Raw genomic sequence first — 18,827 nt, 5'->3', positions numbered from 1 at the left:
AAATACCCAAGGCCATGATTGTGCTACTCAGAAATGCTCCCCACATTCTTGGCTTTGCCTGTTGAAAGTATTCAATTCCTTCCCATATCAATTATAACTCTTCCCAGTGTGGATTCTCATATCCCATAATAGACTAGAAATCTCAGGAAAAGGCATGACTGCTTGAAAAACTTGGTATCACCTGGTACATGAGTGCTTCTTCAAGTTGCTTGGGAATTCTGGAAGTTGAAGCCCACATACTTCAAGCACCCAAGGTTGGAAAACATTGCAGTATACTATAGAAACATCATAAGGATCAAAGATAAATTTGCAATTTACAACTGGCAATACAAAACAAAATGTATAGTAGCATTTATGGCAGGTTACATGATTATATATCACTAGTGCCCATTCCATAAGATGTATTCCCCAACAACAGCAACAATGTCATATTGTGCAATATGCAAAGCAGGTCAATTTTGTTGGATTCCACTGACTATTAAAAAGTTTAATTAGAGACTTGCGCACATATTTTGGTTGCTATGCAAAAATCTATGAAGTTGTCCACATGGTTACTGTCTTCTCATGATGTACAATGACTCATTGTGTAGATGTGGCAATTTTCTCCATGTCGCCACAGACCTTTCTGGTTGCATTTTCTTCACACAAACAGCCTGTTGCATTGAGACAGCTGCCACATGGAGCAGTTTAAAGCTGCCTTTATAGAACATCCATTACTGCATTATTGGCGCCATTTCTCATAGCTGCAGCTTCCATCTCCAAAAATGGTCAAGGTTGACTCATGTTTTTGTGAAATATATCTCTTAGATTCCAGTATGATATAAAAAGGTTTTTTAACAGTTACTTAAAAATTCCATGTAATTTATTTGAAATACACAATTGCTAAAATTGCTTTTGTCATTGTGTTTATATAAAACTTCAAAGAATTGTGGAATTTGAAAAGACTATTCAGGCCATCATGCCTAAATCTCTTCTCAGTGTATGATTTCAATTATATTTTAATTAAAACCCTGTCCAGACTCAACTTGACCCCACCTAATTAATGCTGGGATATCTTTATGGATAGTATTTCACCACTTAATCCCTCCACCCTACTGGTCCCTAATTCTATGCTTTTAACCTTGCAAAGTGTGGTGAGCCCTTGACATAGTAGAAGCTACATACTTTTATCATGGAACTTACTTTCAGATTCGTACTTGTCCTTAGTTTGTCCAACTCTCGTATCCAGAAGACAGAGATAATCTGCTTGGTATAAAGGTGCAAGTTCCTTCCATTTATTTTTATAGTGCCAAATGTTGGATAGTTGGAAAAAAAACGATGATATGTGAGGGAGGATGGGTCTTCTCCAATTTTCCTAATTTTCCTTTTCCAATTTTCCTACTCTAGTGCCAAGAAAAACAAATGGGTATGTCCATGAAATCACAGGAAGTCATCACTCTTTTGACAGAAGGGATATTTTTGTATTTTTACAGGGTCATCTTTACTAATTTGATTGATTGATTTGTTAGATTTATATAGCTTTCCTCCAGGATCCAAGGCAGCATACTTAGTATTTCCTCTTCTGTGTTTTCCCCACAACAGTAATGGTGTGGGGCAGGTTGATCTGAGAGAGAGTGATTTCACCCCATAATTTTCCATAGCTGAAAATAGAGATAGAATCTCCAGAATTCTGGTCTTAACCACTATGCCGCATTGGCTTCTAAATATCTAAAATATAATACATATATTAACTTTCCTACAAGCGAAACATTTATTAAGTGCCTTTTTATTATTTACCATTATTTATTTACTACATTTAATGCAACCTGCTTTCCTTGTAGAGTGGAATGTGGCTTAAATATGAACTTCTTCTAATATTATCCCCAGAACATCTGCCTTGTAAACTGACTTGAGAAAAAGTGGTTGAGTGGGATCTTGAATCTGAGTCTCCAGGGAGTCTGGTCCAAAGCAAACCATTGCATTATACTGGCTCTTTGTTTCTATTCATGTGAGGTTTTGAATTTTTTTTTTTATTCTAGGTATGGATGCTCACAGGGGATAAACTGGAAACAGCCACGTGTACAGCTAAGAATGCACATCTGGTAACCAGGTCTCAGGACATTCATATATTTAGACTGGTGAGTAATACAAATAAAACTTAATTTACTTAGCACTTGTCCACAGAGCTTTATTTTGAATTGGGCGGTGGGGGGGGGGGGATAACATTCAGCTTCACTGTGCTTGTAGACTACAGCCTGAGCATATGATATAAGCCTAACCTTGCTGCAAACATCATTGCATATGATGGGTCCTAGAAGCTGGAACTTCAACATGGAAAAAGATTTCTTGTTTCCTCCAATTTCTTGCAGGCTCAATTTTATCAGGGTGCTTGGACTGCTCCTGAAATAAGTTCTTTAACAAGGCAAAATACTGGGCAGCAATGCATTTTATGAACAAATCAAAAATGTTAAAATGGTTAATTCCTGCTCTAATGGTTTCTCCCCCCCCCCCACATGTTATAGCAAGGCACTTTCCAAATCCACCCTTCATTGGAGATTTGAAACCAGTGTGAATGTTGTTTTCTTCTGCCTTGTCTTGCAGAACTAATTTATTGCTCATCCTTGTTGTTCTGTAAAAGGAACCCTACATCTCTTTGAAAACGTTTTCTGAGAACACTTTGCAAAATGTCAGGCTCAAAGATTTCTTTGGGCAAACCAAGAAAGTTTCTGTACTATGGCTGTGCAATAAATGTGAGATGGAGTATCACTTTGTTCATTTAAGCTAAATTGTCTTGAGGCAAAAGGATTATCCTGAGTCATTAAAGTAGAGATGCAGATCTTCATGCATGCAAAGCATGTCCTTTGTTGTTGTTAATTGCGAAGTTGTGTCTGACCCAACGCAACCCCATGGACAACATTCCTCCAGGCCTTCCTGTCCTCTACTATCCTCTGGAGTCCATTTAAGCTCACATCTACTGTTTCAGTGACACCATCCAGCCACCTCGTTCTCTGTCATCCCGTTCTTCTTTTGCCCTCAATCTTTCCCTGTCCTTTAGCCCTGCATTTAACAGTAGCTTTCATTTCTGAACTGTATTATGTGTTCTTCCTTATGCTATTGACTTCAGCTCTTTTAATACAGTGGCATTAAATTTCCTAAACAGCACTAGAAATTATTGATCTTTGTCTTCTAGAATTCTTTCAATAAACCCTCTCTTAAAATTGCCACAAGTTCATAGCGTTGACCAGGATGGAGCAATCTCTTGACAAATTGTGATCATGGGTTTAAGAATAAAAAGAGTGGGCCATGCAGACGGATCCTGGATACTGATTGTCCCATTCAAAAACCAGATTTGGTGATTTTTTTTTGCTGTAGAGCAAAATGTGGTAAACAGCCCCCCAAACAAGCAAGAAGTGAGGTTGTTTTGGATCTGCTGTGCACACACACATCTGTATGCCACAGATGTCTCTGCCAACTCTGGAATGTCCTTGTCTTGCAGAACTAATTTATTGCTCATCCTTGTTGTTCTGTAAAAGGAACCCTACATCTCTTTGAAAACGTTTTCTGAGAACACTTTGCAAAATGTCAGGCTCCAAGATTTCTTTGGGCAAACCAAGAAAGTTTCTGTACTATGGCTGTGCAATAAATGTGAGATGGAGTATCACTTTGTTCATTTAAGCTAAATTGTCTGAGACAAAAGGATTATCCTGAGTCATTAAAGTAGAGATGCAGATCTTCATGCATGCAAAGCATGTCCTTTGTTGTTGTTAATTGCGAAGTTGTGTCCGACCCATCAGACAACATTCCTCCAGGCCTTCCTGCCCTCTACCATTCTCTGGAGTCCATTTAAGCTCACGCCTACTGCTTCAGTGACTCCATCCAGCCACCTCGTTCTCTTTCGTCCCATTCTTCTTTTGCCCTCAATCTTTCCCTGTCCTTTAGCCCTGCATTTAACAGTAGCTTTCATTTCTGAACTGTATTATGTGTTCTTCCTTATGCTATTGACTTCAGCTCTTTTAATACAGTGGCATTAAATTTCCTAAAGAGCACTAGAAATTACTGATCTTTGTCTTCTAGAATTCTTTCAATAAACCCTCTCTTAAAATTGTCACAAGTTCATAGCATTGACCAGGATGGAGCAATCTCTTGACAAAGTGTGATCATGGGTTTAAGAATAAAAAGAGTGGGCTATGCAGACGGATCCCTGGATACTGATTGTTCCATTCAAAAACCAGATTTGGTGATTTTTTTTTGCTGTAGAGCAAAATGTGGTAAACAGCCCTCCAAACAAGCAAGAAGTGAGGTTGTTTTGGATCTGCTGTGCACACACACATCTGTATGCCACAGATGTCTCTGCCAAATCTGGAATGCCCTTGTCTTCTTTGAATTTGAAGTAAGAATGCACTGAATTATGTCAGAAAAATGTTTAGGTGAGAATAGTGTCATATTCATAACCCAATTCTCTTCCTAGCTATATATGTCATCGTCCCCCCCCCCAAACTGATCTTCCTGGCTTTATATGTCCTCCCCCCACAACTGATCAGTGCTTTCTTTTTCTTTTTTGAGCCACTAATCATTCTTCTATGTTCTGGATAAGATCCACACTAATATAAGTTTGTAAGCATCCAAAATCTGCAATGTTTGAGTCACTTGTTACTGCCTACAATCCTTGGATCAAATTGCTCCTCCATGGCCTTTCACTGTGCAATGATCCTAATGAACTCCTTAGTTTTTCTGAGGAACTTCAGGAAACAAAATGCCAGAAAAAGGCCTAAAGTGCTGTTGGAAAAAGACAAAGTGAAGTGAATCTAATTGAGGATGAATAAGAGCCTAGGGATTACACAGTGGGATTACACAGTGGGGATAAAGAACGGTGAAATGTAATTATTTCTCCAGCTTTATCACATCCTCAGCTAGCTGCCCAATGGGTCTTTTTTTTTTTTTTTTGCTGTGACTCATTCCTTGCTAAGGAGGAGCAAAATGCAGGATTTATGAGTAGCCACCCCGGTTCTTCTTGATTTTCAGCAGCTTTCAGTATCATCAACCATGGTGTTGTGGCCCGCCAGCGGCCAGTGGAGCTGGCAGCAGATTCGGAGAGAGGAGGTTGGGAGGAACATGGGCCAGTCTTGGAGTCTGGGGAAGGCTCTGATGAGGGTTCTGCATTGGAGGCAGAGAGGGAACCAGGGCCGTATACCAGTTATCAGCTGCCTTCAGAGTTAGACATCAGTGAGGCAGATGAACAGCTGGAGCCTGTTCCCAGTATGCTCATGCACAGAGTTGCCAGACGAAGGGAACAACTAAAGAACAAGGGTCGACTTGGGAGTAAGGCCACAGGTGGATGATGAATGGCCCCTCCCAGAGGGAATAAAAGAGGAGCGAAAGGGGAGTGGAGTTTGCAGGAGACAATTAGTTTGCTTAATTGATTCGTGACTCCTTGCCAAGTTTTGAAGATATCGGTCTGGCAGCTCTCCAAGTCAGAGAAGGTCTGTGACTGTAAATTCTCCCTTGAAAGACTTTGCTGGATGTGAATGAGAAGAATTCACAGTAACTTAATAAAAAGAGGTTTTAGTCAGGACAAGGAATCTGCTTCATGCTCTTGGGAAGCCTAGGTCAGAACAGGGATCTTCCGGGTATTAGGAGTGAGGAACAGGATGTTCTAATGGTCTCTTCCTTTCTCTGCGATTGGTTTTGGTCAGTGTTGAGAGGTGGGGAGAGGATTTAGGCAATTGCCCTTTCTACATGAGGCCACTGAAAGAGTTCATCAGTGTGCTAATGATACCCAGTTATGCATCTCACGCTTCTCACGTCTGGAGTATGTGTGAATCTGAACTGAGCAGGCTTAACAGAGGTGGTATTCAGCCAGATTGGACCAGTTAACCTGAACAGAGCAGAGATCGTGGGTGGGCCTGCCTAGCTGCCCCAGCACTATGCCATCCTATTTAGCCATGTTTTCGAGGCCAGGCACATGCGCGGAAGGCGCACATGCGAGGAAAGCTTATGCACGGAAGGCCGGGTGCATGTGAAGTGAGTGTATGCCCGGCAAACCAGTGGTAACAATATCTGAAACCCACCGCTGAGGCTTAAGCTCAATCCTGACAAGACTGGGCAGTTGTGATTATTTGGATCCCCCCCACCCCCAAAGCTGGACTGCTTCCATCCATATTTGGTCCTGAATGAGACTGCACTATCATTTTTCAGGATTAGTCACAATCTGGAGATCTTTCAGGGTTCATATCTTCTGCTTGAATTGGAGGCAGGAACTGTTGTCAGGAAGACTTTCACCTAAATTAATTTAGTGTGTCAGTTGTACTTGACGTTGAAGGTCCTTAAGAAAGTCACTCATGCTTTGGTCACCTTATGTCTGGACAATTACAGTGTAATTACTTGAAATATAATACACCAGCAGTTATGAACATGCTGTGATATGTTCAGATAACACTTCTGCATTGTAACTACAATAGTTACATAAGGTCCTATGTGCAATTCAAGGTTCTAGAGTATTACTTATAAAGCCCTTCATGGAATAAGGCTTTGCTATCTGAGTATCAGTCTATTTCCAATAGTTTCTGCCCATCTCATGCATTCTGACATAGGTTGACATCCACCAGGTCCAATAGATTGTGTGATGGGAACCAGAAACCAGGCCTTTTTTTTTTTGTCATGGTGCCTGCTGTCTGAAACACAATTCCTCGTCCACCAAGATTCATATATTCCTGGCCCCACTTAAACAAACTTTTAAAACCTGAATTTTGCCAAGGTCATGAATGAGAGTGGATGGTGGTCCCTTCTATTGGCTTGTTAGTTTCTCCTAACCTTAACCTTTTTTTTCTTTTTGGAATTATATATATCCTTGTTTCTATTGTCTTATTTTCTCACCTACACAGAATTATGGCAGACTGGGGCAGCCTATATATGTACTAAATAAATAAATAAGACCCACAATTACAGAAGTATCAGGGACACCATGCCCACCATCTGGCTGATTTGACACCCGTGTGACATGTGATGAATTCTCTGCTAACACTAACCTACCCATTCTCTCCTGTCCAGGTGACCAACCGTGGAGAAGCACATTTGGAGCTAAATGCTTTCCGCCGCAAGCACGACTGTGCCCTGGTGATTTCTGGGGATTCCTTGGAGGTGAGAGGTGGTCTGGAGCCATGGGTGGGTTCTACTTACCTTTACTACCGGTTCGTAACGAGACCATGTGTGCACTTCTGCACATGCGCAGATCACCCATGATGATGTTGTGGCAGGTGGGCAGAGTCTCACGCCGGTTTTACTACCGGTTCTATAGAACCGGACCAAACCAGGAGCAACCCACCACTGGCTGGAGCTCCCAGCTCCTGCTTCTGCAGCAGGTGCCAGCTTTGGCCAGAAAGGCCTTCATACAAATTCCTCTAGTAAAGTCTTTTTAAACCTTGAAAACTTTAAGAAGTTATCCTAGAATTCTTAGCTTTATCTTAAAGTTGCCAAGATTGAGAAACACTGATCTAGAACAGCAGGGTCTTACAAGGGACAGGGGTCAGCAAAAGAAAGAATATCTGCATTTCATTACCTTTGTTTGTTTCTTTGTTGTTGTTGTTTTCATGGAATAGGTATGCTTGAAATACTATGAGTATGAGTTCATGGAACTGGCTTGCCAGTGTCCAGCAGTCATCTGCTGTAGATGTGCCCCAACACAAAAGGCTCAGATTGTACGTTTACTGAAGGAGAGAACTGGGAAGCTGACCTGCGCAGTAGGTAGGTGTTAAACCTCATGCACGCAGCCCTCCTGAGCTCTGTTTTCACTGGCAGAAGGTTGCAGGAGACCATGGCAGCCAAAAACAGAGTTTGGGAGCCCGTTTTCACCGGCAGAAGCACTTTGGGCTGGTCCTTTGCTGTTTCCGGGGCAGCCCCATGGGCCAGATCTAAGTTCCCCGTGGGTCAGATCTGGCACCCCTGGGATAAGCTATCTTATCCTTCAGTTTTTCAGTTGTTTCTTCTTATCTTTATTTCCCAGCTTCCCTGCAATCTTTCATAGTAAGGATTCTTCAACTGGATTCTCTAGTTTTGCATCTTTTTTTAGATATTGGTTCCTCAGTGCATGGAAACAGAGAAAAAGATGTGATTTAAACATCACACATCTATGGGTTTTCCATCTTTCTGGAATTTTAATAAAGGTTAGAGAGTTTCTGAAGCAGCACCCGATGAAATGAAAGGAACCGCTTCCTGAAGGAAAGCAAAATCCATGGATGTAGCTATGAGGCAGCAAGTGTAATAAGTTGGCACAAAACAAAGAGAGAAACAGAAGCGATGATTGAGTCTAATCTCCTGATCAATTGCAGAAGAGTAATTAAACCATTCCATCATAATCACAGACATTTTGGTGTTCTTGGAAGAGATCATGGAGAAAATCTGTATGATTGCTAAGACAATGATTTGATGGCTCTTAATCAATTGAGTTACAGGTAGTCCTCAATTTACAATCACAGTTGGGACCAGAATTTCCATTGTTAAGCAAGGCACCAGTTAAGTGGGTTGGGCCTTATTTTATGATATTTTTCCGACAGTTGTTAAGCAAATCATTGCATTTGTTAAGTGAATCGCATGATCACTGAGAGAATCTAGTTTCCCCCATTGACTTTGCTTCTTGGAAACAGGTTGGGAAGGTCACAAATTATGATCACATGACCCCAGGACTCTGTAACCATTGTAAATTGTGAAGGGCTTGAATTTTAATCACATGACCACAATCAAAACAGTCATAAGTGCAAGGACCAGTTGTAAAACACTTTTTTTAGTACCATTGTAACTTTGAATAATTATTACTCTAGTCTTCAATTGTAATTTGAAGATTAGAGTACTTGGATTAAATAGCCTTGCCACTCTTGCAGCAAAGTACTATCATTGTCCTAAATCTCCAGAGTTCCGGTTCTCAGAGAGATGAGATAACTCTTCTTCATCCCATATTGAGTGTTTGAGGGGCATAAATTCAACGCTATTATTAGCCATATTTATGCTGTTTATTTTCATGGAGCTAAGGAACTTGGTGGCTCAGTGGCTAAGATGCTGAGTTTATCGATTGAAAGGTCAGCAGTTCAGCGGTTCGAATCCCTAGTGCTGCATAACGGGGTAACTCCTGTTACTTGTCCCAGCTTTTGCCAACCTAGCAGTTCGAAAGCACGTAAAAAATGCAAATAGAAAAACAGGGATCACCTTTGGCGGGAAGGTAACAGCGTTCCGTACACCTTTGGCATTTAGTCATGCCAGCCACAAGACCACGGAGACATCTTCAGACAGCGCTGGTTCTTTGGCTTTGAAATGGAGATGAGCACCGCCCCCTAGAGTCAGGAAAGACTAACACATATGTGCAAGGGAAACCTTTACCTTTATCTTTATTTCCATGGATTTAAATTTAGATAGATTCCAGACAAGATAAAAGGTTCAGTTCTTCCTAAGGAATAATTTATTCTTAATGAAAGAAAACCACATTTTAAATTCAATCCCTTATTATAGACATGCAAAGTTTTCTTAAGAGGATTTTCATTTGAAAATTGCAGTTCCAACTTCACTGGCTATCAAATAGTGGATTTTTTTATTTTTTATTTTTGCATTTTCTATAACTGCAGCTCTAGCTCTTTCCCCCAGACTTTGTGGGTTTGAATTTTAGCCACCATGTTTTATTATCTCTGCTTTTCTTGAAAACAGGCACTGTGAATTGTGTTCTGCTCTTTTATTTAGTTATTCCGCTTGCTTACTTCACACCTCATGATACTGGAAAAAACCATAGCATAGTTAAAACGTGAAGAGAGACAGTGCAGCTTATATTGAATGATCTGAAATAATTGTCCAAAGAAATGCTAAACTGCTAGTGATATTAGAATATCCATCCTGCTGTTCTTTTCATTTTATGTTATGTGTATAATGAAGCTCTGGAATCCATTATTGTAACCATTCAAAAGGACGTCATTGCCAGCTAGGAATTCTACAGCTAAAATGATTTGTCTCTTTATGGTTAGCTGTAGCAGACCAAGTAAAACCTAGGCAGATCCAAGCTTGGCTAGCAAGGGGAACTGGAACTGGCTTTCAACCATAAAGAAAACGGCAAAAATGGGATGTTCTTATGATTCAGTGCTTCCACCATTTGCCCTGTGTGGCTTCCAGATAACTTGTAGACTTCAGCCAGATGTGTTTCAGATGTCTCCACCTCATCCATGAGGGAAATTTTGTGTTTCTTTGTCTCTCTGAGGGTGTGTGTGTGTGTATGTGTGTGTGTGTTTTAAATTTCACCTGCTAGTTGAAATTCATTAGCTTGTGGTAATGAGTTGTTTCATTCACTAGATGCATCCAGGTAAACCTTAAATGTCCATATGCCCAGTTTGACTCTATGCCCATCACTTGGGCTTGCCTCTAAAGTTATACAAAAGTACTACAATAATCCTGGAAGCATTCCCATGTTGGAACTGTCCCTTTGCAGCAACAGAGTGTACTTTATGCCCAATTAGATTGAAAGTGTTGGTTTTAATACCAGGAGTGGTTCCAAACAGAGCTCTTATTTTACAGCTGTCTCACTCACATAGATTTACAATGTTGACTCTGGAACAGTTTTCCATTTATAATTCTCCATGTTTCTCATCATGGCTTCTGTTTTCTTTTTACCTTGATAAGTCCTTTAAAATGGAAACATACTTTAGAATAGCTACAGATCCTATTTGATCGCTAGCATTCTAAGCCACTCCAAATCTTCCTGAATTTCCTTGATCTTGTGTGTTATAGGTGACGGGGGAAATGATGTCAGTATGATTCAGGAGGCAGACTGTGGTGTTGGTGTTGAAGGAAAGGTAAGTCAAAGCATGATGTTTAGTTTCAATGCTACAGTCCTAATGATAGGGGTTTCAGGAGAGAGGGACATGATTTAGTTCAATGGATAGACATAATCTCACAATCAGAGTATCACCTGATTTATGGAACACAACCTTGGAAGTTCTCTGGACAAATCGTTTCTTTATTCATCAAAAACCCTTCCTCCTTTGACTAGATGCTTATTTCCATTTTGATATGAGAAAACCATAAAAATGTAAATATAATCCTTAAAATAGACTTGATGCAGTGGAAAAGTAAAAAAAAATATATCTTTTTTTCCTGAGCCCACAGATGTGATGTGGTCCCACTCACAGTTTTGGTGGGTGTCAAACTTTTAGGCTTTTAGCCCCAATTTAAGACATATCCTTTTGATTTAACTGTCATCCTGCACCTTTCTGGTGTTGTGGTCCGCCAGCAGCCTGCAGAGCTGGCAACGGAGTCAGAAAGTGATGAGGCTGAGGTGGAGCCAGGGCCATCGGGGAGTGAGGGATGGACTCCAGAGCCTCCAGAGCCTGATAGTAGTGAGGCAGAGGAACAGGAGGAGCCTGTTTCTAATGCACGCATGAGAAGAGCTGCCAGAAGGCAGGAGCAATAAGACTAATCTTATTGCATTCTTTGACAAAGTGACAAAATTAGTGGACCAGAGGAATGCTGTCGATATAATTTACTCGGACTTCAGTAAAGCATTTGATAAAGTAGACCATAACCTACTACTATAAAGTAGAAAAATGTGGGTTAGATAGCACCACAACCAGATGGATTTGTAACTGGCTGACCAACCACACTCAACGTGTAGTGCTCAACGGAACTACATTCACATGGAGGGAAGTATGCAGTGGAGTACCCCAAGGCTCTGTTTTAGGCCCAATACTCTTCAACATCTTCATCAATGACTTGGACGAGGGGATAGATGGGGAACTCATCAAATTTTCAGATGACATCAAGCTGGCAAGAATAACCAACACTCCAGAAGATAGGCTCAAGATACAGAAAGATCTTGACAGACTAGAACATTGGGCCCTATCTAACAAAATGAAATTCAACAGTGAAAAAAGTAAGGTTCTACATTTATGCCAAAAAAACAAAATGCACAGGTACCGTATATGTGGTACCTTGCTCAATAGTAGTAACTGTGAGAGGGATCTTGGAGTCCTAGTGGACAACCATTTAGATATGAGCCAGCAGTGTGCAGCAGCTGCCAAAAAAGCCAACACAGTTCTGGGCTGCATAAACAGAGGGATAGAATCAAGATCACGTGAAGTGTTAATACCACTTTATAATGCCTTGGCAAGGCCACACTTGGAATATTGCATTCAGTTTTGGTCGCCACGATGTAAAAAAGATGTTGAGACTCTAGAAAGAGTGCAGAGAAGAGCAACAAAGATGGTTAGGGGACTGGAGGCTAAAACGTATGAAGAACAGTTGCAAGAACTCGGTATGCCTAGTTTAATGAAAAGAAGGGGAGACATGATAGCAGTGTTCCAATATCTCAGGGGTTGCCACAAAGAAGAGGGAGTCAAACTATTCTCCAAAGCACCTGAGGGTAGAACAAGAAGCAATGGGTGGAAACTAATCAAGGAGAGATGCAACTTAGAACTAAGGAGAAATTTCCTGACAGTTAGAACAATTAATCAGTGGAACAACTTGTCTGCAGAAGTTGTAAATGCTCCAACACTGGAAATTTTTAAGAAAATGTTGGATAACCATTTGTCTGAAATGGTGTAGGGTTTCCTGCCTGGGCAGGGGGTTGGACTAGAAGACCTCCAAGGTCCCTTCCAACTCTGTTATTATTATATAGCAGCTCAAGCAAAAAGGACAACTCAAGAGTAGGTCCAAGATATGATTGGCCCCTCCCATTAGGCTTAAAACAGACCAGCAACAGCGTTTGGGCTTTGCCAGAAAACAACATTGGTAGCTTCGTCTTCTTGCATTTATTTTTGTATCTCTGAACGTTTGCCAAGAAAGGCCTTTGGCAGTTTGCCTAATTGGACCAAGATTTGCAATAGGACTGAGGAATTTGTGTTGGGAGGAATTTGCTTTAATTTAGTTGAACTACGCTGGGAATGAAGTAATTGTCAGCTGTTCAAATAAAGTTTGTTTTTTCACTGACTGAGTTTCCTACTACCTACTTGGGCCTGGGTCACAACATCTGGTCTGATTTTATTCCTAACCGAGGCATTATTTTCCATCTTATCCAAAAGTATTAAGAAATGATTTTGAGATAGTCATGGCATCCTTAACATGCAGTGAGAGCTGTGATGGCATCACATGGGTCATAATATCAAACTGGATTCACTTAATGTCCATTTGATTTACTTCAACTGCAGTGATTCACTTAAGGACCATGACAAAAAAGATTGTGAAAATCAGGCATAATTCACCTAACAGCCATCTTGCTTAGCAACAGAAATTCTGGTCCCAATTGTGGTCATAAGTCAAAGACTACCTGCAAAGAAAAAGAGAAAATGTGTTATAAATAAATAATAATAAATAGAAGTACCATGTTTCCCTGAAAATACGACCTACCCCCAAAAAATAAGTCCTAGCTTGATTTTTACATGTGTGCCCAATATTAAGCCCTACCCCCAAAATAAGCCCTAATTAAGACCCCGCCCACTCCAGGATGCATAGGTAAAAATTAAGCTAGGGTGGAGATGGGGGTTGGAACTGCCCTACTACTTACTTTCAGACAGTTTCAGCCAGGCCTCGCACATCCCTACACATGCCTTGCCGCCCATTTCTTCTACAACTAGCAATGCCAACAAGGCTTTCTTGAAGACCTCGGCAGCAGATAACAGAGCTCTGGATCGATCTGGAGCTCTGTTATCGACTGCAGATGCCTTTAAGAAAGCCTTGCCATCCACAGAAGAAATTCCTGAAGGCTTCTGACAGCAAAAAGGAAGCCGGAGGGTGAGTTGAGTCAGTTGACAACATCCCCCCTGAAAATAAGACCTGGTGCCTTTTTTGGTGGGGAAAAAATGTAAGACAGTGTCTTATTTTCTGGAAAACACAAGTAGAAAACTGAAAATGATTTTGTAAATGCCTAAGGCTACATTCTGCGGATTACACGGCAGTAAACTCTACTAAACAAGATGGGTTTACCTCTGAATAATCTGCATATAATAGCACTATAAATCAACCAGACACTGGTAAAAAAAAATCCTCGTTCTTTGGAGCTCCTCACTTCTCGGTTTTAAAGGTGAGGGAGCTGTGCAAAAGGCACGTACCATGTTCACCGCGATCAGATGCCTGATTCAAATGACCTTACGTGCTGATCTAAGAAGAACAAGCTTCTGAATACAACTAGAACAATGCCTTGCTTTTGTGGCAGGAGAAATCTGGGTGCTGTAATGATGGAGGGTCTTGATATTTTTGTTTCACGGTATTCCTAGGAAGGAAAACAAGCCTCACTTGCAGCAGATTTCTCCATCACTCAGTTTAAGCATCTGGGACGGTTACTGATGGTGCATGGAAGAAACAGCTACAAAAGATCTGCTGCTCTCAGCCAGTTTGTGATCCACAGAAGTCTGTGCATCAGTACCATGCAGGTCAGTGATGTTACTTTACTGCAGTGGTTCTCAACCTTTATAGTGCTGCGACCCCTTTAATACAATTCCCCACGATGTGGCGACCCCAACCGTAAAATTATTTTCATTTTGAATTTATTGTGCCTGAAGCCGTATTGGCTAGCGATCTGAACTGCTTGTGATTGCCTTGAGGACGGAGGCATTAAAGCGGAGACTCCTCCCCTATTAAGTTTATCGCGCCTGAAGCCAGATTAGGCTAGCGATTGGGAGTGATTGCAGCTGGCTTGAGAGGGAGACATCAGAGCAAAGATTTCTCTCTTTTTTAATTCATCACGCCTGAAGCCGAATTCGGCTAGCGTTTGAAGAGCCTGCAGCTGGCTTGTGGAGTCAACCATTGGAGCGCAATTCTTCGACTCGTAATTATACTTCCCATATTTCCGATGGTCTTAAGTGACCCCTGGCAAATTGTCATTTGACCCCCAATGGGGTCCCGACCCACAGGTTGAGAACCGTTGCTTTACTGTCTTTAGTGTCCTCTGGTCATTTGACTCCAGACAGGATCAGGGTGTGAAAGTTAAAAAAAAAAAAGTCCACATAGGATTTTTACTTTGCTCTGTCCAAATGGCAAAGAAAATACAGTAGGAGAAATCAATTAAACAAGACTTGAGCATTGCTTCTGTTTGATCTGTAAATTCCTACTTTCTCACATTCAACTGATAGGGTTTTTCTTCCATGTGTGGAAGCAGATAGTACTTTGTCAGTGAGTTACACTGATTTGGGATCATGTAGCTTTTCATTTTATATCTTGCATATGTACACTCTGCATTGCTTATAATCCTTTTTTAATATGATAATTTTGTTAAATTTTAAAGTAAAAAGATAAGAACTAATAAGAACTAATGAAAAAGGATAGAAAAGAAAAAATATAGAAAGAAGCAAAAAAAGAGAGAAAGAATAATTTCAGACATCTTTTACAGAAGATATAAATAAAAAGTAATTCACATCTATTTTTTATAATCTATGAATATTAATAGTCCCCAAATATATCATTTCATTTTTTCTGTTTGTGCAAAAAGTCCACAAGGGACTTCCAATTAGCATGAAAGTTATCCAATGTTTTTTCTCTAATGAGACCCTCAGTTTCAATATCTTAGCCAACACCATCAACTTTGCCAACCATTCTTGCATTGTAGATAATGTCAACTCTTCCCACTATTGGGAATATAAAAGTCTTACTGTCGTTATCATATATAGGAATAGAATACCATGCAGTTTTCCCAAATTTTTATCCATCAGCCCTAGCAGAAATATCTCTGGTCTTGATTGTATACTGACCTTCAAAAAATTTTTGAATTATTGAATAGGCATCATATCTTTTGGAATACATTTTTTTTTTAAAAAAAATCTCTTTCACTACGATTTAATTTACCATGAACAGCAATGTCTCCTTTTCTAAATTTCGAAATTTCGAAATTTTCTGGGTGAAGCCACCTCTGGTCTCTTCTCATTCCTGAGTCCTGAGTGTTAATCTTCGCTAGTTGACAAATGAGGGAGCACCAACTCTTTCCGTTAAGAGAAAGCTGAAGAGATAGTTGTCACTGACTCTTATGTTCTTTTTGCTTTGAAGCCTAATAATTCCTTGCCTTTTATTCCATAGGCAGTTTTCTCATCGGTGTTTTACTTTGCTTCTGTTCCGCTCTATCAAGGCTTCCTCATCATTGGGTAAGAGCCAAACCCTTCCCTGTGGTATCGTTAAAATGTATAATGAGATTTGTTTGAAGCCTTCCTGAGTTTGAAAACGGTCATGGCGATGAGTAGCACAGGCTAAAATGTCGCGCTCCTTCCTTCCTGCCTCTACTGCTCTTATCGGAATGAAGCAGGACACTTTGAAGAAAGCAACTTTAATCCAGCAACCATTAAAAAGCACATGGATCCCATTAGGACCAATTTTAGCTGTTAAAGCAACTTTTGTATCCCAGGAGCAATGGTATAACATGTTGGAGGGGAGAGGGGAAAAGGGAGGTGTCTTTTCTGAAAACAAAAAGCAGGGCGCAGATATATTTTTTTTAAAAGTAAACAAAACCATGCAGCCATGTTTTTATAATATGACTCTTTTGCAGAAAGAAAATAAAATGAATGCCATTGCCCCACATCACCGTTTTTTTGGGTGAAAGCCCAGCAGCATAGGGAAGGTTTGAGGCTGAGTCCCGTTGCGTTTGGGATAAAATTAAGTCCTGGATCTTTGGACCATTTCAGCAGCATACTTTGAGGTTTGGTTCAAAATATAATCTGGCCAAGAAAATGCAAGCAGTTCCAATTCTTGATGTGTACATGTGCAATTTTTTTTTTTTTTTTGCATATCTGGTCACCACATTTATGCAGTGCATAAGACTTATTACGTCTGTCTTTATAACTGTTTATTTTAGAGGTCAAGCAGCGCTTAGACATTAACAATGGGGGAAAGTTAGTAGCTGAGTAGTAGAGTATCTAATTTGTACTCAGACAGTCCCAGGAATTGATCTTTTCCAATTCAAAGTATCCGGTAACACAAGCTGCAGAGTCTGCAGAGCACTCCCACCTCATTGAATTAAGACACTGATTGTATAAAATAGCTTCTTAAGACCTGTAGTCTTTCATCTCTTCAAATTTTAATATTTTAAGGTTGTCCCAAAGATGTTTTTTCAAGAGGCACCTGGACTTCCTTGCTTTTTCTTTGAAGATGTTTCGCTTCTCATCCAAGAAGCTTCTTCATCTCTGACAAGGATTTATACTCCTTGCAGACAGCTGGTCATTTGCATTCTTTTAGAGGCCACTTGGAGATTTATCTGTGTCCTCAGGATCACCTGAGTAGTGCAAATGGGTGTGGAGCCCTTTCAGTAGTTCCAAGAAGCTCCACACCCATTTGCACTTCTCAGGTGACCCTGAGGACACAGGCAAACCTCCAAGAGGCCTCAACGTCTCTCTAAAAGAATGCAAATGACCAGCTGTCTGAAAGGAATATAAGTCCTTCCATTCCCCACAATCCAGTCAGAGCTGAAGAAGCTTCTTGGATGAGAAGCAAAATGTCTTCAAAGAAAAACCAGACAATCCAGTTGCTTCTTTAAAAAGCACCTTTGGGAGAATCATGACCTGGAGGACCAAGAATCTCCTTAGACAATATTCAGGGTTATTTTGCAGGATTAATAGTAAAACACTTACATACTTTCAACACTTTAGAGTTAACCTTGATTTCTGGTTGCCATAGAAATTCATCCATATAGTTTTTGTAGTAACACTACAGAAATGACTTCCCAATGACTTCTAAGATTTTTCTTTACCAGCCTTCTAGCCTACAGTCCTCAATTCTTTGGGCATCTGCCATTCACAGGCTAGTCAGACCCAACCCAGTTTCTGAACCCAGATGACCCCTACTGAGACAGCACAGGTTTACCATGGATTTTATATCTAAAGTATGAGCATCAGCAATTCTATTGCATTTACGGTTGCCCACTATTTTGAAATAGGAAACATAGCAGTTGTAATACAAATCCGGAGGGAGGGAGAGAAGAGAAAGGAAGGAAGGAAGGAAGAAAGAAAGAAAGAAAGAAAGAAAGAAAGAAAGAAAGAAAGAAAGAAGATGGACAAAACTCATATTGTAAGATATTATCAAACTCACTGGTGAAGATGCTCCCTGACCCAGTTTCCTGCTACCTTAGGATGCTCCATATCATCTACAATCTGGGTTCTCAATTCGATGCCTACCAATTTTTTCTTGGCATCTATTCACTTCCATTCCCATTCTGGTGTTATTTAGCTAAAAGGTAAAGGTAAAGGTTCCCCTCGCACATACATGCTCGTCGTTGCTGACTCTAGGGGGCGGTGCTCATCTCTGTTTCAAAGCCGAGGAGCCAGCGCTGTCAGAAGATGTCTCCGTGGTCATGTGGCCAGCATGACTCAATGCCAAAGGTGCACAGAACACTGTTACCTTCCCACCAAAGATGGTCCCTATTTTTTCTACTTGCATTTTTACGTGCTTTCAAAACTGCTAGGTTGGCAGAAGCTGGGACAAGTAACAGGAGCTCACCCCGTTACACGGCAGCACTAGGGATTCGAACCACTGAGCTGCCAACCTTTCGATCAACAAGCTCAACGTCCTAGCCCCTGAGCCCCCGCGTCCCTGTTATTTAGCTAGTTGCTATTATATTGTATGGATATATGTAAAAACTGTTGCTTTAAAGCAGGGGTGAAATTCTGCCAGTTCGGACCGAATCACCCGATCTGGTAGCAATGGCGGCGGGTGGTTCGGAGAACCAGTAGCAAAAAACCCTGCCCCCCTTCCCCCGCATGCCCAGCTGAGCCGCGCGATCATCAGAGGTTCTTTTTTTTTACTTTTAAAAGCTTTTTTTTTTTGGCTGAAGAAATGCTTTTAAAAGTAAAAAAAAAGCCTCTGATGATCGCGTGGCTCAGCTGGGATCATCAGAGGCGTTTAAAAGCTTTTTT

At 40.7% G+C, this 18,827-nt stretch overlaps 1 protein-coding gene across 4 annotated transcripts in view; it reads left to right on the top strand.

The window, feature by feature from the left end:
• ATP9A (ATPase phospholipid transporting 9A (putative)) overlaps positions 1 to 18,827 on the top strand; it is a 101,363-nt gene that overhangs the window by 69,412 nt on the left and 13,124 nt on the right. For all 4 annotated transcript variants that reach the window (XM_058176266.1, XM_058176265.1, XM_058176264.1 and 1 more), the window contains 6 exons: positions 2,019 to 2,117; positions 7,027 to 7,116; positions 7,575 to 7,719; positions 10,735 to 10,799; positions 14,214 to 14,369; positions 16,006 to 16,070. In XM_058176266.1, the coding sequence (XP_058032249.1) occupies positions 2,019 to 2,117; positions 7,027 to 7,116; positions 7,575 to 7,719; positions 10,735 to 10,799; positions 14,214 to 14,369; positions 16,006 to 16,070 (620 nt within the window). The remainder of the gene's footprint in view (positions 1 to 2,018; positions 2,118 to 7,026; positions 7,117 to 7,574; positions 7,720 to 10,734; positions 10,800 to 14,213; positions 14,370 to 16,005; positions 16,071 to 18,827) is intronic.

The sequence above is a fragment of the Ahaetulla prasina genome, chromosome 3 (genome assembly GCF_028640845.1).
Source record: "Ahaetulla prasina isolate Xishuangbanna chromosome 3, ASM2864084v1, whole genome shotgun sequence".
In the NCBI taxonomy this organism is placed as follows: Eukaryota; Metazoa; Chordata; class Lepidosauria; order Squamata; family Colubridae; genus Ahaetulla; species Ahaetulla prasina.
The sequence above is the reverse complement of the archived record's forward strand: the minus strand, read 5'-3'. Positions and strand labels throughout refer to the sequence as shown.